Below are 20461 nucleotides of genomic sequence, written 5' to 3' on the forward strand. Positions count from 1 at the left end.
GAATAATACGTGCGTGTGATCTGGGGACCATAACCATATTTATATAACGAACGCCTTTTGACCTAATTCGACCCATCATAGAATTAGGACTTGGGTCCGATCTCTACACATATGTAAACTCACACTTTAATTGGACACATTAAAGCCTAAAATCGAAATCTTATCAGATCACTTTAATTGGGCTCAACTGAATTTGATAGCCTTTAATTTAATACACAATTATTTACACATATAAGTCAATCTATTGATTAAAAAATCCTTACAAGAAGTAATAATAACTTTTCCATTTATTTCGACTCAACCACAAATAAGACAAGTATTGACCACTTCACTTGGCAGGTGTATATTTCACACAATTTGGCTTCCTAAGATCATTAACTCTTACTAATAAGTATGCATATACGATGCTCTACAACATGAATTTGTGTTCTGGATTATGGATCAGTATTGGTATCCAAACTTCCTGCAATAATGCACCAAGAAAATCCCTGACTTTGGCTAAGTCTACTTTTTCGGCTTCTAGCCTTCACTGTAATGAGAAGAAGAGTGCAATGTGATCTCACGCCTCTCAAGCTCAAGATATGTTTTGAACAAGCAACTGTTTTCTCATTTTCAAGTACAAAAGGTTAATTATTTTTAAAGTAATTTTAAGTTACTGTCAAAATAATTAACTTCTTTTTATTTTTAATTTTGGTCTAAACAATTAGTTATTCTAAAACCAGTTTAATTATTCACAAAGTATGGAATTTACTCTAAACAACTTTTTAAACTTTGCGAAATATGTGTATGGAGTATTCAACATACTCTTAATGTAAGGAATTTTTAAATCGATCATATGGGCTTATATGTGTGAATTATTGCGTATTGAATTAGAGGCTATCAAATTCGGTTAAACCCAGTTAAAGTGATCTAATAAGGCTTCGATTTTGGACTTTAATACATCCAATGAAATTGTTGGTCTTTTATGTGTAGAGATCGGGCTCGGGTTCCTAATTCTACGATGGATCGAATTAAGTCAAAGGGCGTTAATATATAAATACGATTATGATCCCCAAATCACACGTGAATTGCTAATTCTGTTCTGCCTCCCATCAACAGAGAGAATTAAGGGCTGCGTGTTAATTTGGAATATAAAACCGCAAGATAACAATGTTTGATTCAGCCTTCAAGTACGCTTCCGCATTAGTTTATACATTTTTGATGATCCAATATAAAGATTCGGTAATTATGAAGGTAACAAATTTTCTTACGAGTGGTATCAAAGTTTTTTCATGTTGAATTATTGAGAATCGAATAATTTATTTGATTCTTGCAAGATTTTTTGGAGTTTTCAAACTTGACAATTTTTGGATCTATATTTTGTTGAATTTTAAAAATTTGCGATTTGTTATTGTCTTTCAAAATTTGGATTGAAGTTTAAGAAATTTTTGGATTACGGATCTTTTAAAAGAACTAAGATTTTTTTGAAGATTAGAGAAATTTTTTTGGTTTTTTTGGGCAAGCACTGCTACATAGGGGCATCGGCCCACGCCGATGCTCCCTATCCTGTATCAGGCGACATCGAAGTGTGTCGCCAAAGGGAGAAGATAAATATTTTTTTTTTTTTTTTTGAGTTTTAGATGAGTTTTGTGAGATTTAGGGGCAGGGGCCTCATGTGCAAATTGGATAACTTGAGGCCGTTGCCTGCAATTAGGGTTAGGATTATAAATTTGAGGTTTCAATTCCTAACGTTTAAAGTACATTCAAATTGGGCATTTAAGTTTTGAATTTAATAATTCAATCCCTAAAATTTAAAAAATTAATTAATTTGGACCATTAAAGTTCTGAATTTTATAATTAAAGCTCTAAAAGTTTAATAATCAATTCAAATTGGCCCCCAGAAGTTTTAATTTGTTCTAATTGGCCCCTAAAATTTTGAATTGGTTAATTTTTGGCCCCAAAAGTTTTAAATTTATTAATTTTGGTCCCTAAAGTTTTGAATTAGTTAATTTTGCCCTATAAAGTTTTGAATTATTAACCCTTAGGCCTCTAAAGTTTAAAACTAAATAAAACATGCAAAATTGGTGATTTTCTTTCTCAAATTTTGGTACTGAAGATTCTTTTAAGAGATATAATATTCGAAAGTGAATTAATTTAAACAACATGTTACCAAAGCAATATCTCTTGTGGAAATTAATTAACTTGAAATATTAAAAGGTGTTTGTGCATGCGTTGTTCATGCGAATATTGATCGGCTCAAAGGAATGTAAGTATTTAGGCGAATTGCACGTGGACCTGTGGTGATAAACATGTGACGATTATTTGATTTAATGTGTGATCAATAAATTGGTGCAAAGAAATGTTTATTGATTGACATATTATTTTATCGTCAATGTTTGATCACTACGCCAGGTGTACTACTTACAAGTCAATATTTCTGTCCAAAAACTGGATATTGATGTTGTGCTATGTATCTTGTGATGAGTCCTACTATTATTTGAGATTATTATTGTTATTTGCAAATTAAGAATATTTATGTGAGCTATTCGTAATAATTGTTCTCTAATTTAGTTTCAAGTTTTGCTGCTAGTATCTCTGTTAGAATCAATTCAATTTCAATACTTAATGGCATAAACTTCAAGGCGTGGCAAGAGAACGTGATGATTATTCTCGGAGTCATGGATCTGGACCTTACTTTAAGGGACGATCAACCTGCTGTACTTACTAATAAGAGTACCTCTTATGACAAGCGGGAGATGAAAAAATGGGAACGATCAAACCACATAAGCTTAATGATCATGAAGCGTGTTATTCCAGAAGCATTCCAAGACACTATGTTCGATAAGGTGACTACGGCTAAGGGTTTCTTTGAGGACCTTGAGAAGAGGTTTGCCAAGAATGGAAAAGGCTTAAACAAGTAAACTTTTGGCAAACCTTGTCTCAATAAGGTATAAAGGGAAAGGAAACATTCAGGGTACATTATGGAAATATCTCATATTTCTTCAAAACTAAAGACACTCAAGTGGGATTTATCTGAAGATTTGTTAGCGCACTTGGTTCTGATATCCCTTCCAGTACATTTCAGTCAATTCAAGGTGATATACAACTGTCAAAATGACTCATGGTCCTATTGAGATTCTACTTAACATGCGCAGCGGAAAATTAAAACAATTTTCGATTTCCACCAAGAATCGTCTTTGTGTTTAGATAGAAATTGTGATAAAAATGATACATTTTCATGATCTACAAACTTCTTTGCCTTATCTTTATTCCAGCAACTTGGATCTGTCTCTCACAATTGTCCAATTGTTCAGCCTCTAACGGTGATCCACACAGAGAACAAGATTGTACCATTAGGGGTTTTCTTGTGCTAACAAGAATAATGAAAAATCACTACAATTTTAAAAATTATAATCATATTTATATAAACCCGAACGGGCTTAGCGTGACCCGGTCCAGCATTTAATTAACCCATTTATTTAACTCCGGTCCGTAAATTAATTAATCAAATCAGGTCTATAAATAAGCAATCCAATTAATTATTTTATCCAACACTTGTTAAATTAATTAATTGACAAATCACAATCTTCCAGTTCTCCTTTTGTGTGCGACCCATCAGGTTCCCAATCACGATGCCTAACGACGTGAAATAATTTTTTGATCTAATCAAAATTGATAAATTAAAACACCCTTTTAATTTATCACCAATCACACTCGTCGTCCCAAATTGACATCTAGCAATGTGTCAGGGCAATACATGTAACGAAAAATGTCACGTGGTATGACAAAATCAAATTCGTTTGTTTACCGTGAAACTATAATCTCTTCGTTAATATGATCCGATCAATTACGAGATACACAAGTGTGTCAATCTCGATTATCGATCATATCTTTCACTCCACTATTAAGTCAATATAAGTCGAAAACTTCTTTTCGACTTATGAGTACACCTTGGTCAAGAATTTCATTATCGACTTAATTGAATGAAACGCAGATCATAATCTCTTACTATCTAAAAGTGACGAATCTTCTATTGGTCATTCACAACCTTCATATGATTTTTGATATACCCGAACGATGCCGTATTAGCGGCCCTTGACAGAGCAACATCCAATACCGTCAAAGCATGACCGTCCTCATATAAGGTACTATGACAACCTGAAGTCAAAAGGACCAATCCCACTACCGAACGTTAGAGATTAACTACTGACACTCAGATAGTTATTCATGTGGAATCTCTCGATGGGTCTCCAATATTTTGTTTTACAACAAAACATTCAAGTGTTCATTTAAGTGTCACTACACTTTAACTTGTGAGATCAGCAACTTACTTCACAAGTAAGAAATGCCACACGTGATGGTCTATCCGTAATAACGATATCCGTATCTCGTTATTACTTATGACCACAGACGATTTAAGATTCAATCATATGTAATTTGTATCTCACAATCACAACTCATTGTGATTAATAAATTACGAAAATTTGAATCTACGAACTCTATTATTTAATTTAATTTGTCTATTAATTAAATAATAGATCTGTCATTAAATTGTATTAATTATATATCAAAAGTATTTATATCAAAGGTTGATTGGACCTAGGGCATAACATTTGCAGGTCCCTTAATGAGCTAATCTCACATTGTATCTAGGAAGAGAAAAGATTGAAGCATGAGAAGACAAAATATGCTCATTTAGACACCACCTCAAATGACAAAAAGAACAAGAAAAGGAAAAATGATAAGGAAGCTGGGGGTGCAACATCACAAAAGAAATAGCATAAAGAACCAACTGAAATGGTTGTTTCTTCCGTGGAGCTGCAGGTCATAAGAAGAAGAACTGCATCAGTTACCAAGCATGGCGTGTAAAGAATGTATTCTTCTTCATTTGGTTTGTTCTGGGGTTAATGTAACTTCAGTACCTAGACATACATGGTGGATAGATTCTGGTGCAACAACTTATATTAGTGTGTTTAAGCAGGGTTGCTTGAGTTGCCGAAAATTAAGTGATGGTGAAAGATACATTTATGTTGTCGACGGCAAGACGGTGGAAGTAGAGTCAATAGAAAATTTTAGATTATTGTTAAGGACTGAATTTTATTTGAATCTGAATGAGACATTTATTGTATCATCTTTTACACGAAATCTGATTTCTATTTCTGCTTTGGACAAATATGATTATTCTTGTTCATTTGGGAATGGAAAATATAGTTTATTTTATGATTCAAAATTGGTTGGTTTTGATTCTTTATTAGGTTACGATAATCTTTATTTAATTGATACAATTACTTCTTTTAATTAATCCTTGCATGTAAGTACTCGAGTTGTAAAGCGAAAATTAATCAGCGAGAATCTGTCTCGTTGTGGCACAAGAGATTAGGTCATATGTCCAAGAGGAGAATTGTGAGACTTGTGTCTGATGGGATTCTCGACCCTCTTGATTTCAAAAATTATGATTGTGTGTCAACTGCATAAAGAGAAAACAAATCAATAAAAGGAGATTTCAAGTCAACATGATTTCGGACGTCTTAGAACTTATATGTATGGAGTAATCAACATACTCTTAATGTAAGGAATTTTTAAATCGATTATGTAGGCTTATATGTGTGAATTATTGTATATTAAGTTAAAGGCTATCAAAATCGGTTAAGCCCAATTACAGTGATCTAACAAGGCTTCGATATTTTGGATTTTAGTGCATCCAATTAAAGTGTGGGTCTTTTATGTGTAGAGATCGAGCCCAGGTTCCTAATTCTATGATGGGTCGAATTAGTTCAAAGGGCGTCAATATATAAATAAGGTTATGGTCTCAAAATCACACGTGAATTGCTCATTCTGTTCTGCCTCCTATCACCAGATAGAATTAAGGGCCGCGTGTTGATTTGGAAGATAAAATCGCAAGATTCAACTATTGCAATTAACAATGTCCGATTCAAGTACGCTTCCCATTAGTTTATATATTGTTGGTGATCCAACATGAAAGATTCAGTGATTATGAAGGTAACAAATGGTCCTACCTAATGCATATAATGTCAGTCTATAGTCAAGCTGCGAGGGATAAATTATGTAGAGTTTTATCATTATAGATTCTACATAGTTCAACGAAAAACATAAAACACCCGATAGCGAACAAAAAATTAATGAGTAAATTATATTGGTCTATCAATACCAGTGGCTTTCCAAAACCCAGAACCTGTCCTAGGGTCGGTCCTGTGATTGTTAGGGCCCGAGGCGAAGTTCAAAAATTAGGCTCCCAAATTCAACGTAAACGAAAAATTCAAAGATATATTATGCAACATATTGTTAACTTAAAACAACAAACAAATATCTCAATCATTTCAGAATTAATGAAAAAACTATTTTCCTTTTCCTTTTCTTTCTTTTAATATTAAAAAAAAAAACTTTGGACCAAAATAGGCCCTTTGTGGTTTTGGACCTGAAGCACAAGCAAATGGACCGCCCATGCCTGTCACTCTATTGGGTTTGATGTTGTTCCTGTATTTTCTTCCTCTTTTGAAAAACAAGCAACATTTTATGTCTCCTACATTATTTGATTCTGATTATCCAGCAAAAATAATAAAACGCCTCTAATTCTCTCTACCAAACGTGTTAATATATATTTGGGCACCTACTTGAACATGGATATTTATGACTGGCAATCTCAATCAAAAATAACAGATACTATTCATGCAAAATTAAGCAAATTATTGAAGGAAAAAAAAATGAAGATGATTACTTACTTTGAAGGATCGTAAATGTAGCTACCAGTCTGGTAAGTTCAATACTACAGGTAGTAGCTGTATAGGCATGACCTTGTACTCCATACACAAAATTATCAAAAGTCGTTTTATTACAACAAATAGTACGGGCATAAGCATATCAGTATTTTCGTCCACATTTTCTAGTGACAAAGCTATCTCACAATGTTGTCCTGAGATTTCGGTAAATTACTAAGTTCACTGAGTCTATAAGTTACGCTCAATAATTCTTGATGTCAACAAATACATGCTACAAACCATAAAAAATTAATATACAAGAGATTCATGTAAAATTTAACTGTTTGAGATAAACATATTTAACACATGTTGATATAAATTAAAATTCAGATTTTAATTTAAATAAAAGTCAACAATTAATTTTAACCACACATTTTATGAGACTCACAACTTTTCAACCACACATTTCAACAACTTTTATCAAAATTTATTAAAAATTTGATTTTAATCCCCATCAAATAGGAGTTTAATGTAATTAAGTAGAAATCTAATAGTCTACTAAAAATGAAAAATTGAAAAACTATTGCCGTCGAAAAGACATTGGGCAATGCTCACAACACGGCAAGATGGTCAAGATGATAGTAGGTGGTCCCATTGACTCGAAGGTGGAAGAGGCGAGAGTCCAATGTCATTTTGCTTAGCTGACAACCATAGACGGACCCACATGGGGTCATGTGGGGTTAATTGACCCCACAAAAATTTCATTTTTTTTTTGGGGAAATCCGTAAATTATTCAAACTTGTTGCCAAACTTTTTTTCTTTTTTTAATATGTAAATTAATCACAACTTTACCCATTGGCAAGCCCAATTGCCCGTGATCAGACCTTTGCTTTTCATCATTTCATACATATTTGGAGTCTTGAACAACCATCCATTGCCCTAAAACCCCACAGAGAGAGGAAAATGAAGAATCGACCGACACAAAGAGATCGTCAAATCGCAATTCATATTTTCGGGTTTTCTTTTCTTGTGCTAATTTTTTATTTTCTTCCATTTAGGTGACAAATCTACCATCTACTTGTTTGACATTTGTTTTTCTTCCAAGTTCCATCTAGGTTAGCAAACTTGTATTAGTTGGATTTGGATTTGGATGTGGCTTTAATTTTTCTTGTTAATTTGGACCTTTTCCTTTAATTAGTTTCTTTTCATTTTTAAAATTTGAGATGTGCAAGTGCATTTCTACTTATTGAAACTTGAAAAATATATTATATATGTTAATATGTATCATTGTCTGGTTATTCCTTAATCTCTAGACTTTAGTTTGTGTCTCAGCTATTTTGATATTAAAAATGTGTTTCGAAATTCTATGGTCATGACCTTAACTTTGTCCACAGTCCACAGTAGAAATTTTGATTAGTTGACAGGTGATTGAGATTTGCGGAGATATACATTGCCTGTTCAAAAAAAATTATTATCAATTTCAAGTTTAGACATTGTTTTTAATTTTTAGCCCCACAAAACCAAAAGTCTGGCTCCGTCCCTGCTGACAACTACACGTAGACAGTGGCATTACACTATCATTTTCAATTTTAATTACACATATGAAAATTCATATTTACCCCAGCCCCCTTTTGGACGTCATTAATCAGCTATGGTTTTAGAGATGAAGACTACAAATGCACAGGAGTAGTGGAAAACTTGGAGCATAAAGGTACGCCATGGGAGAAGATGATTGTTTTCTTTTTATTTAATTTTTAGAATAGAATTTATTCCTGAGTTAATAATTATCCTTATGCCCTTTGATCAGCATGTTAAATACATAATACAGTCGTAAGTTTTCTCTAACAAGTCAAGAAATCGATATATCGCAAAACATTTGTAGTGAATCTCACACTTTTAGTAGGTGAGTTTTGAATTTAAATTTAAATTTCTTTTACTTTTGAAAACGTGTGTTATATTTAGTTAATTACTTATATTTAGTTATTTATTTTAGCATAATATGTAGTTTCCTATTATTGTAAGTTTCCTATTATTTTTAGGTTTCCTTATAGTAGTATAAAACCCGTTTTATACTTTCTTTGAAAACTCAATTGATGGCTTAATAGATTTTTGTTCCCTCTTTATTCTTCTTCTCTTTCTCTTCTCTTTTCTTCCTTTTGAATTGATTCAACATATTGGTTTGAGATTCATTATATTGTTATCATGGTATCAGAGCCTATAATTGAGTTAAAATTTGTGAAATTTCTGTTTAGGTCGTACTGAAATCAAGATAGAAATCAGGCAAAGAAAGTTTGTATGAAAAATCTATTCGACAGCAACTTAAAATAAAGATTCCGACCAAACTGTAGATCCATTAAGAAAACGGAGACCAGATCCTTGTTCAGCAGGTTGAGACGAAACGTCCGGTCAGGCGCGTGTCGGTGTTTGGCGGCGCGTGGCGGTGGCGCGTGAGGACCACGCGCAGAGGCAGTGGTGGAGCGTGAAGGCGCGTGAGTCATTTTTTCGGGGTTATTCCAAAAGGCAGTTTGTTCCTTGGTAATTTTCTGATCTTTTGGTGGTATTGATTTGGTTATACGTATACTGTGCAGTATATTTTAACTATAGTTTGTGGAAGTACGTTGGTTATCATTGGTTTCCTTATCATTGGTTATAGTTTGTGGAAGTACGTTGGTTATTGTTGGTATTTATTGACTTTATGATGGTTACTGAAAGAGATGATTCACGTCAATCCATTAGTATCAGACTAAATGATAAAAATTACTCGTATTGGAGTACAGTGATGAGAAATTTTTTAAAGGGAAAAAGATTATGGGGCTATGTTAACGGAACTATTGTGAAACCCGAGAACACTGCTCAGAATTATGTAATAGAGTTAGATAATTGGGAGTCAAACAATGCGAAAATTCTCACTTGGATTCACAATTCTGTTGAGCAATCTATTGGTACACAATCAGCGAAGTTTGAAACAGCAAAAGAAGTTTGGGAGCATTTTCAAACATTATACACTAAATCTAACTTTGCAAAACGGTATCAGTTGGAAATTGATATACGGGCTTTACATAAGAAAGATATGAGTATTCTTGAGTTCTACGCTGCTATGAACTCTATCTGGGATGAGCTGGCTCTTACGGAATCAGCAGGACTGAAAGCATGTGAGGAATATATTATTTTTAGAGAGGAGCAGAGATTAGTTCAATTTTTTATGGCACTTCACAGTGATTTTGAGGGACTCAGAGGCTCTATTTTACGTCGCACTCCACTTCCTTCAGTTGATTCGGTGGTTAGTGAACTTGTAGCTGAAGAAATATGTTTGAAATCTCTTGCAGGAGAAGTATCTCTTCCTCCATCCAGCACCTCAGTGTTGGCTGTACCTTCTCGACTGTTCACACAGAACCAGAATAAATGTTATGTGCAAGTTGTTACTGATGAGTGTAACTTTTGTAAACAAAAAGGACATTGGAAGTCTCAATGTCCAAAGCTATTGAAAAAGCAGCAACCTCAATCACACCAGCGATCTTATCGTCCCAATGCTAACATAGCTGCCACCATGCCACCTAATGATTCATCCATACTTGGAGCACCACCTTCATCCAATCCCATGTTGACGGACTTAGCAGAGCAGTTTCAGAAATTCTTAGCCACACAACCACATGCTATGTCAGCCTCCACTCATATAGGTTTGTTATCACAGAATCACTCAGGTATTTCTTCCTCATGGATCTTTGACTCAGGTGCTTCCAAACACATGTCGTCTAATTCAAAACTCTTTAATGACTTGCGTCCTTCCAACCCATCTATGTCTGTTATGACTGCTGATGGTACACCATTACCTTTAGCAGAAGTCGTTTAAAATTTTTAGTTTCTAAGGGTCAATTGGAAAATATACAAACTCATGATATTTCTGATTGTAGTGGCTGCAAATTAGCAAAATTTTCTGCTTTACCTTTTCCTCGAAGTATTTCTCATTCTGTTGCACCATTTGATCTTGTTCATTCTGATGTGTGAGGACCTGCTCCAGTTACTACAAAAGGAGGGTCTCGATATTATTTGTCTTTTATTGATGATTATAGTCGTTATTGTTGGGTTTATCTTATGAAGCGACGATCTGACTTTCTTTCTATTTATCGATCATTTAGAGCACTTATTAAAATTCAACATTCAACTGTAATCAAATGCTTTAGATGTGACTTGGTTGGAGAGTATACTTCATCCGAATTCTCTAAATTGCTTACTCTTGACGGCACAATTCATCAAACCTCTTGTGCTAATACCCCACAACAAAATGGTATTGCTGAACGAAAGCATAGGCACATTGTGGAAACTGCTAGTTCACTTCTTTTATCTGCCAAAGTTCCCAATGAGTTTTGGGGAGAAGTAGCTCTTACTGCTGTTTCTTTAATTAATAAGATTCCATCTTCCCACAATTCAGGTTTATCACCTTTTGAAACATTGTATGGGCATCCTCCGGATTACTCCTCATTGAGAGTCTTTGGTTGTACTTGCTTTGTTCTTCGTCCTGAAGTTGAACGTAATAAGTTGACATCTCGGTCTGCTATTTGTGTTTTCTTGGGTTATGGGCAAGGGCAAAAGGGTTATCGTTGTTTCGATCCCATTAATAATAAATTATATGTCTCTTGTCATGTCGTGTTTCTTGAGCACATTCCATTCTTCTCCATTTCTGATATTACTCATAACGTAACCAAAACCGACCTCATTTATATTGATCCATTCTCTGATGATATAAACAATTCACCTTCCCATACCCATGTACTATTGATTCTTCATGTCATGCAGGTACACATGCTTCAGATCATGCTACCCTTCCTCCTTCTATGGCTTCCCAAGCACCGCCTGAGATTGTTGATCCAACTCCTGCTTCATCTCTTCCTCGTTATTCTTAACGTATTCGTAAGTCCACTCAATTACCTGATTTTGATTATTCTTGTTATTCTGAGTCCTTTTGCTATCTTCTAACATCCATTCATAAGTTAGTTGAACCATCTTCCTATAAAGAAGCTATTTTGGATCCTCTTTGGCAACAAGCTATGGCTGATGAACTTTCTGCTCTACATAAGACAGACACTTGGGACTTGGTTGAATTGCCTTCAGGTAAACATACTATCGGTTGTCGTTGGGTTTATAAGATTAAAACCAAATCTGATGGTTCGATTGAACGCTACAAAGCTAGATTGGTTGCTAAAGGTTTTAATCAACAGTATGGTTTGGATTATGAGGAGACTTTTGCTCCTGTTGCCAAGATGACCACTGTTCGTACACTTATTGCAGTTGCATCTGTTCGTCAGTGGAGTCTCTCTCAATTGGATGTTAAAAATGCCTTTTTAAATGGAAATCTTCAAGAGGAGGTTTATATGGTTCCTCCTCCTAGTCTTTCTCACACTCCTGGATTTGTTTGTAAACTCAAGAAGGCACTTTATGGCCTCAAACAAGCACCTCGTGCCTGGTTTGAAAAATTTTCCACTGTTAGCTCTCTTGGTTTTACATCCAGTCATCATGACTCCGCTTTATTCTTTAGATGCACTTCAGCTGGTCGCATTCTATTATTGCTATATGTTGACGATATGATTATTACTGGTGATGATGTTGATGGAATTGCAAGTTTGAAATCAGAATTGGCTTGTCGTTTTGAAATGAAGGACTTGGGCACACTGTCTTATTTTTTGGGGATCGAAGTTGCTTCTTCTCCTAGAGGTTATCTTATCTCTCAGTCCAAGTATACTATAGATGTCATTGAGCGTGCTCGTCTTACTGATAATAAATCTGCTGATACTCCTCTTGAGTCCAATGCAAGATATTCATCCTTTGATGGTGTCCCATTGACTGATCCCACTTTGTATCGCACTATTGTTGGATGTCTAGTTTATCTTACCATCACACGTCCTGATATTGCCTGTGCTGTTCATATTGTTAGTCAATTTGTTTCAGCTCCTACTACAGTTCATTGGGCAGCAGTTGTTCTTATTTTGCGTTATCTTCGTGGTACATGCTTTCAGAGTCTTTTGTTTCCATCAACCTCATCCTTAGTGCTCCGTGCCTACTCTAATGCTGATTGGGCCAGCGACCCCATTGATCGCAAGTCCACTACGGGTTTTTGTGTATTTTTGGGTGATTCACTTATCAATTGGAAAAGTAAGAAGCAGACTGTTGTTTCCCGCTCCTCTACAGAAGCAGAGTATCGAGCTATGGCATCCACCACCACTGAGATTGTGTGGTTGCGATGGTTACTTGCAGACATGGGTGTTTCTCATTCCTCCCCAACTCCCATGTATTGTGATAATACTAGTGACATTCAGATTTCTCACAACTCTGTGTTCCATGAACGCACAAAACATATTGAGATTGATTGTCATCTGGTTCGTCATCATCTACAGACTGGCACCATTTCCCTACCTTTTGTTTCTTCATCGTTGCAGCTTGCTGACTTCTTCACTAAGTCTCATCCGGTTCATCGTTTTCGCTTTTTACGTGACAAACTCTCGCTGCTTCTTGCTTTAGCATCTTGAGTTTGAGGGGGGGATGAAAACGTGTGTTATATTTAGTTAATTACTTATATTTAGTTATTTATTTTAGCATAATACGTAATTTCCTATTATTGTAAGTTTCCTATTATTTTTAGGTTTCCTTGTAGTAGTATAAAACCCGTTTTATACTTTCTTTGAAAACTCAATTGATGGCTTAATAGATTTTTGTTCCCTCTTTATTCTTCTTCTCTTTCTCTTCTCTTTTCTTCCTTTTGAATTGATTCAACATATTGGTTTGAGATTCATTATATTGTTATCAACTTTTTCATTGAGGGAAAGTGAGAAAGAAAGTATAAATCTTTGAATTATTGATCTCAGATGTAAAAACAATAATTCTTAACTAATCAAGACAAGAAGAATTGGTTGAATATGAATTTCGTCTATGGCTTTTCTATACACTAGTTCTTCTATAATAATCATTTTCGAATATGTTATAAAATTTGATTTGAAATAAGGATGTGTTCGATTGCGAGCATTTAATTTATATGGAAAGAAAATAAATTCTAGACAATTCAATTACTTAGAACTTATTTGTATGAATATTATTAATTTATCTGTGTTTAATTGATATAATTTTCAATCTAAAAAATATTACACTTGTCTATTTTTTATTGATAGGTAAATGAAAGCGAAATGATAGATAAGGCGGGGTGAATTAAGTGGAAAATAAAAATCAACCCTCCTAAATAAAATATTTTCCTTGTTTTTTAGGAAAATATGATCACGTGATTAGAAGTTGGAAAATATTTCTATGAAAAAATTGTCAATCAAACACCTAAAAAGTAGGAATTTCGGTGAAAAAATGACATTTTGTATAAAAAATAAAGTCAATCAAATACATTCGAATATTATATCATTTATACCTTAATATAAAATTGATCAATTTCAAATTCAATACACTTAAACCGACAAGGCGGCCATTGATTATTAGTCATAATAATATATAAAGATAGAAATTGCTTATCCAAATTCATTAGGATAGACAGAAAAGGAAATTGTGTGTACAGTGCTGTACACGTACATCATTGGGCACGTGATTATTTTAATCGTGGACTTCACCTCTTGTTTGTGAGAGGATTGTCAATTATAATGTCAAAATTGTTGTACTTATAGCATTGTTGGACTGAAAATGCCAATGCTATTTCATTCCAACTAGGATCTAAATAATTGCATACTGGACCCCCAAAAAAGTTTGCGTGCTATAGATTTCAGAAAATAATGGAGGAATAATACCTCAAACGCGGGCCATATGGAGGTTTGGACCACTTTAACTAATGTGAAGGCACGTGGTGCAAAATTGTCCACTCGTGCTATTGGGTTGGTAGTTGCTAGGACAACATCGCAGGCAATATCACGTAGGCCATTGCAAGTCCTTACCGGGGTACATCTCATTCATTCAAGATAAAGTTTAGCTTCTATTTCAATGTTCCATTTATTAAACGTGAATTAATCCCCAGACAATTGATTTGCAGGGGCTTGCCAAATATTTTACTGTAGCAGTAGGCCTCATATGTAACAAGAAAAAATAATAATAATAAATTGCAATGGGCCCCACCATGTGAGTACCCCGGGACTTGTTCCTGTACACCAAGCTTGGTTGATTAAACGTTTATAGATTTAGTCAAAATCAAACGTTCATTTCAATTATACTGTCTTAATTGCTACATATTATTCACACATTTTATGAGATCAACAACTAATCTAATCAAACCGCTCTTTTGTGTTTGGCTAAGCTTAAAAGAAGCTTATGATATCACGGGACAAGAACCCAACATGGAACAAAAAATGATATGGATATCAATTAAATTGGGCGGGATATGATCCGTTTCACCCTCAATCACATCGATTAATTAATTACGGTCCTGCAAGTTGTTTGTGTTAGACATAGCCAACTACTTTTGGTCACAACAATTTGCTGCCAGAAAGCACTGTTTCTGTGCAAATAGCATCTCTCTCTCTGGTCATGTAATTAAAACTTAAGTTTACAACTACTCATACGGTTTAGTTAATTGACATTTTATTTATTTTATTTTATTTTATAAATTTGTGACCCAGCTTTTTGTTTTGTAACGCACTACTTAATCAAGCCATAAAAGAATATCCTGCTTAGCTCCAAATGGCCATCTTTGAGGTACTTTTGATGTTTTTATGCATAATTTTTCTTTATATCTTGAGATGCAGAAGTTTGAACAAAAGCTTAGCGCCAACACATTTTCCATTGGTCGGAATGCTGCCGGCGATTCTTCAAAATGCTCACCAGCTACATGATTACGCCACGGTCGTCCTCAACGAATGCGGCGGCACATACGAGTTCAAAGGGCCCTGGTTTGCTAACATGAACATTTTGGCCACTTGTGATCCTGCCAATATCCACCATATTATGAGCAAAAATTTCTTAAACTACCCCAAAGGTCCAGAATTCAAGAAAATATTTGATATTCTGGGAGATGGGATTTTCAATTCTGATTCTGAATTATGGGAACTTCATAGAAAAACGACTATGTCCCTAATGAATCATGCAAAATTTCATCAGGTCTTAGAAAAGAACATTTGGGACAAGATTGAAAACGGCCTCCTTCCTGTTCTTGATCATTTCATTAGAAAAGGAAATGAGATTAATTTGCAGGAAATTTTTCAAAGATTTGCTTTCGATAGTTCATGTAAATTGGTTCTGGATTATGATCCATGCAGTTTGTCCATTGATTTACCCTATATTCCATGTGAAAAAGCTTTTGATGATGCAGCAAAAGCCCTTTTGCATAGACATATTTTGCCAGAAAGCTTGTGGAAGCTCGAAAAATGGCTGGGAATTGCTACAGAAAAGAAGCTGGCTAAAGCTTGGGAGGCTTTTGATAAATTTATATATCCGTGCATTCCATTAAAGGAGGAACAGAGCAATGGCACCAAAGTGCATGATGAAGATTTTAGCTTGTTAACTGGATTTTTAAAAGCATACAAGGGAAAGAGCGGTGCTTCTTGTGATGAAAGAGAGTTCATGAGAGACACCTTGTTGAGTTTGATCTTTGCAGGTAATCTACTAATCTATCTATAATATATAATTATTATATTAAAATATCGTATCGAATCATTTTTTGGACGATTTTAACCGTCTATAAATAATACCTTTCTTTTCGTTTTTCGATATGTAATAAATACTATATAATTATTGTCATTTGTGAAATTTGTGTTATTAATTCTCAATTAATTAACATTTACATTAATTTAGATTCAATGAAATTTCAATTGATTAATCTTTAATTATATGAATCCAGAGTTATTATAGATGAATTTATTTATATTCATGTATCGAGAAATTTTAATGGGTGTTTAAATTTATGTAGTAACAATTAATTTTTACGTATCAAATATAATATAAAATTATTGCTCATTTATAGTATTTCATCATTATAGAAAAATTGAATTATAGAATTTGAGTTTTGAGAGTACAGTTTTCTTCTTTTAAATTTCTACGTTAAATTTTATTTCTTTAATTCGTCTGAGACTAATCAAATCCTTCAACAAATTGGTACCAAATATTACTTTTACATCACTTGTAAAGTATTTTAAAAAAACATGCAATGCACATTCAACTTTGACTGCTTTTATAAATGTGCAAAGTTGAATATTTTGAATCTTTACATGTTACGATATCACATTGAACTATTTTATCTAAAAACATAAACTGATATAGAGAGTGCACATTTTTATTTATTGCATCTCCTTTTCAATTTTCTATTACAACTCTTGACACTTTTTACAATTATTTTGTCTTAAAACACCTCCTATAGGTAATGTTTAGCATATGCTTGGGTTAGTTAAAAATCAGATCTTTAGTAAATTTTGATAAAAGTTAATAAAATGTATAGATGAAAAGTTGTGAGTCTAATAAAATGTATGACTGAAAATGAGTTTGAACAAAATTGAGGACTAAACATGGGAATATTTATTTTTATGAGAACATATGACAGTTTACAATTTCTAGAAAGAGGTGACAATGAAATGATATTCAATCTAAAAGCTTAAATATTGAGGAGTACAAATTTACTTATTGAAGTTTTGTCAATGACAGGTAGGGACACCACAAGTACTACTCTAACATGGTTTTTCTGGCTAATTGCCTCAAATCCCCTTGTGGAACTCAAGATACTTGAAGAGATTCAAACAAACTTTCATGACACAGAAGACAAAACATGCAGGTTTTTTAATGCAGAAAAATCTAGAAAATTAGTCTACCTCCACGGAGCATTCTGCGAGACTCTTAGGCTGTTCCCTCCTGTGGCACTGGAACACAAATCACCGGTTCGACCGGACATCCTTCCAAGTGGCCACTGTATCCCTCAAAATACTAAAATAATTTTGTTCTTTTATTCAATGGGAAGGATGGAGAAAATATGGGGCAAAGATTGTTTAGAGTTCAAGCCAGAGAGGTGGATTTCCGAGCACGGTAGAATAAAGCATGAACCGTCGTTCAAGTTCCCTGCGTTCAATGCCGGACCAAGAACCTGCATTGGTAAGGAGATGTCTTTTGTGTTAATGAAAATAGTGGCAGCAACTATGATATATAATTACCATGTCCAACTGGTGGAAGGTCAATCAGTTTCTCCTTGTGATTCTGTCATAATTCAAATGAAACATGGTTTAAAGGTCAAGTTATCCAAAAGACATGCCTGATACCAGTACACCAGAACAATAAGAATATGTAGATGCTGAATGCTTTGGAAGAAGGGCACTAAAAAATATTGATATTTTACCTGAATGTTATTATATAATGTGAAAACTAAAGTTCAACTTCCGTGTTAAAGTTTGTTACATGTAACATACTTTGAATTAAGTTTGTGTTTGAGCCACATTATTTTGAAAGAATGTATTTTGGAATAATAGATTGATGTAGAATGTATGGTTAAAAAATAAAGGAAAAGTTTTGAATTTGTTTGATAGTGATGTAACAATACAAGTGCTCAATTATATGTATATTAGTGTCCCCCGACAGAGACATGTCAATTTTAGCATGGATTTCAGTGATAAAATAAGATAAGTAGAGCAATATTTGGCTAGAACTGTGCAAAATTGAGGACCAAAAACCCCACGGAGGATTTTCTTAATCCTATGTATTAAGTTATTGATAGTTTCTTGATATAGCGCCCTTGTTTGAGCCCCATTTTGGAGGAGAGAATGAATTTTTGAATGGTGTATTGATACAAAATGTGTGGTTAAAAAATAATGATTAGTTTTGAATTTACGTGTAAAATTATTTTATTGAAAAATGTGTGATTAAAATGATGCTAAAATATTGCTGAAAAATGTATTTTTTCAAAAGAATGAGGCCCAAACAATGGCATAATTGAAGCAATTATAAGATTTTTGGTTGGGTCAACCTCAAATATGGATGTAGTAGTCAAAAAAGTATAATCCATTGCATCAATTTTTCTCTGACAATCAAATTAGAATCATTGATTACTAGAACATTTTAATTCTATATATGATATATCCAGTGTAAATGAGATGCAAACAATGAAAAAACTACTGAAATTGTATAAATGTTTCATGTTATAGAAAGACAAACAAATGTAAAAGTAAAGATCCTATAATATTACAAACATACTAATAAGAAAATAACATCACATTATCACTACAATAGGGAAATTATCACAATACCATGAAAATTGAAAATATTTAACCACCACCATAAAATTTTAATTCTAAAGGAATGCTTATTTATGTTCAACCAGAATATACTGCTACACTATTAAATTTCACCTGCCGTCGCCAATAATCTCCTGAAGAATGGGTTTTGAATCAATGATAGGTGAATAAGATGGATCCGTGATTGCCCTGCTTGTTACGTTTGATGGATTGCCCTGACTAACATCAGTTCTTGAAGTTGAACTCTCTGTGTTCGACATAAAGGTTGTTACATCCCTAAATTTCCAATCAGTTAGGTATCCAGGCTTTGAAGTGACTGGGGGCACCTCAATGTCTCCAGAAAGCATTGACACCACACGTGACATTGAAGGCCGCAAACCAGGTGATGTTTGACTGCACAGAAGAGCGACTCCTATAATTCTTTTTACTTCGTCCTCATTCGCTTCAGATAATGTTCTGTCAACAAGTTTCACTTCTTGGTTTTCCTCATGAAGATTCCAAGCCTGCAAGCATATCATATTGAAATTAGTAACCACCAAGTCAAAGATGGTGGAAAACATAGAATGACATTTGAAAGTTCAACTACAGAGGCGTGCAAAATTAGGTTTTGCATGCACAAAGAAAATAGAATTTTTTTTCTAATCCCGTCGCCTCTCACTCGATCCATTAGCCAAGAAGAAAGGCGGTTAAAATGAAAGAAGATGAGTTCTTTTATCACCTAGGACCTGTCCAAGATGTGAGTTCCTTTCCTAAGAATTTGGAAGGGGAAAGGGGACCTTCCCAAATATTACATTGGGTTGTAAAGAACTTACTTCTTTATGTTTAATCTTGTGCCAAAGAGAATATGAGAGCTTTTTTAAGTCGCATCTTTCTCTCTGTCCTTGGTATAGCTTCGTCATTCCATTCCCAGATAGTGAACTAAGGGAGAAAATTAGAGGATGAGCCTCAGAAGGCTGAATCTCAGCGATGAGCCTCTTGTATCTAGCCTATCTCTAATCCCTTCAATCTTTTGATTTCTCCATACAAAGAAAATTGTACAATTTTCTTATTTTCCACCAAGAGGGAATTACACAACGTTGATACAAGTGGGAAAAAAAGGAGTAAAAAGGAAGAAATAAATCACCTAAATGAACAAGTGTAAAACAAGCATATTCATCAGAAAGAATTTTAACATTATGTAATTAGTAATTACTTTCTCAACACTCAACCACGCTAGTGCACCTCTCATCTAGGCTTAGTTTCCATGACTATAATTTTTAAATGGTTAATACTCCAAGAGATGTTCATTTTTCTCGGATTCCAAACAAAAGGAAATTTCCGTACCAGATATCTACCACAACCAAATGAAGCTGAAAAGTTGACAATGAATCAAACTGTAATATAAGTGAAACTCCTACTATTTTGTCATTGCTGCCAGAATTAAAACTGCAAATAAAAGTAGAAAACTGATATTTTGGAAATTTTGTCCATAACTTCAAGTGTGGATTGAAATGTTGGTAAAATTTGTAAACTAGAATACAATGTCCTTTTGCTAAGTTAATCACAACAATAATAAATAAATAAATAAATAAAAATAAAAATAAA

At 34.0% G+C, this 20461-nt stretch overlaps 2 protein-coding genes across 2 annotated transcripts; one reads left to right on the forward strand and one right to left on the reverse strand.

Moving 5' to 3' along the window:
• The first annotated feature begins 15208 nt into the window (after nucleotides 1–15208).
• Nucleotides 15209–18240, forward strand: LOC111372997 (alkane hydroxylase MAH1-like). The gene is made up of 2 exons (XM_022995443.1): nucleotides 15209–16263; nucleotides 17304–18240. Exons 1-2 carry the CDS (start codon nucleotides 15351–15353, stop codon nucleotides 17903–17905), a joined length of 1515 nt encoding a protein of 504 aa, XP_022851211.1. The 5' UTR covers nucleotides 15209–15350; the 3' UTR covers nucleotides 17906–18240.
• A 506-nt stretch (nucleotides 18241–18746) lies between these two features.
• LOC111372999 (probable LRR receptor-like serine/threonine-protein kinase At1g56140) lies at nucleotides 18747–19892 on the reverse strand. The gene is made up of 2 exons (XM_022995446.1): nucleotides 19690–19892; nucleotides 18747–19380 (listed from the first exon to the last, which is right to left on the reverse strand). The coding sequence occupies exons 1-2, from the start codon at nucleotides 19774–19776 to the stop codon at nucleotides 18988–18990; spliced, it is 480 nt and encodes a 159-aa protein (XP_022851214.1). The 5' UTR covers nucleotides 19777–19892; the 3' UTR covers nucleotides 18747–18987.
• Between the last annotated feature and the right edge of the window lie 569 nt (nucleotides 19893–20461).

The sequence above is a fragment of the Olea europaea genome, unplaced genomic scaffold (assembly GCF_002742605.1).
Source record: "Olea europaea var. sylvestris unplaced genomic scaffold, O_europaea_v1 scaffold1060, whole genome shotgun sequence".
Taxonomy (NCBI): Eukaryota; Viridiplantae; Streptophyta; class Magnoliopsida; order Lamiales; family Oleaceae; genus Olea; species Olea europaea.

Excerpts from the sequence above, each read along its gene's own strand:
- LOC111372997 (XM_022995443.1), top strand. The coding sequence starts at position 15,351 with ATGGCCATCTTTGAGGTACTTTTGATGTTTTTATGCATAATTTTTCTT. Across the intron at positions 16,264-17,303 it reads GTTGAGTTTGATCTTTGCAG|GTAGGGACACCACAAGTACT; the intron begins GTAATCTACTAA and ends TGTCAATGACAG.
- LOC111372999 (XM_022995446.1), bottom strand. The coding sequence starts at position 19,776 with ATGACGAAGCTATACCAAGGACAGAGAGAAAGATGCGACTTAAAAAAG. Across the intron at positions 19,381-19,689 it reads ACAAGATTAAACATAAAGAA|GCTTGGAATCTTCATGAGGA; the intron begins GTAAGTTCTTTA and ends ATATGCTTGCAG.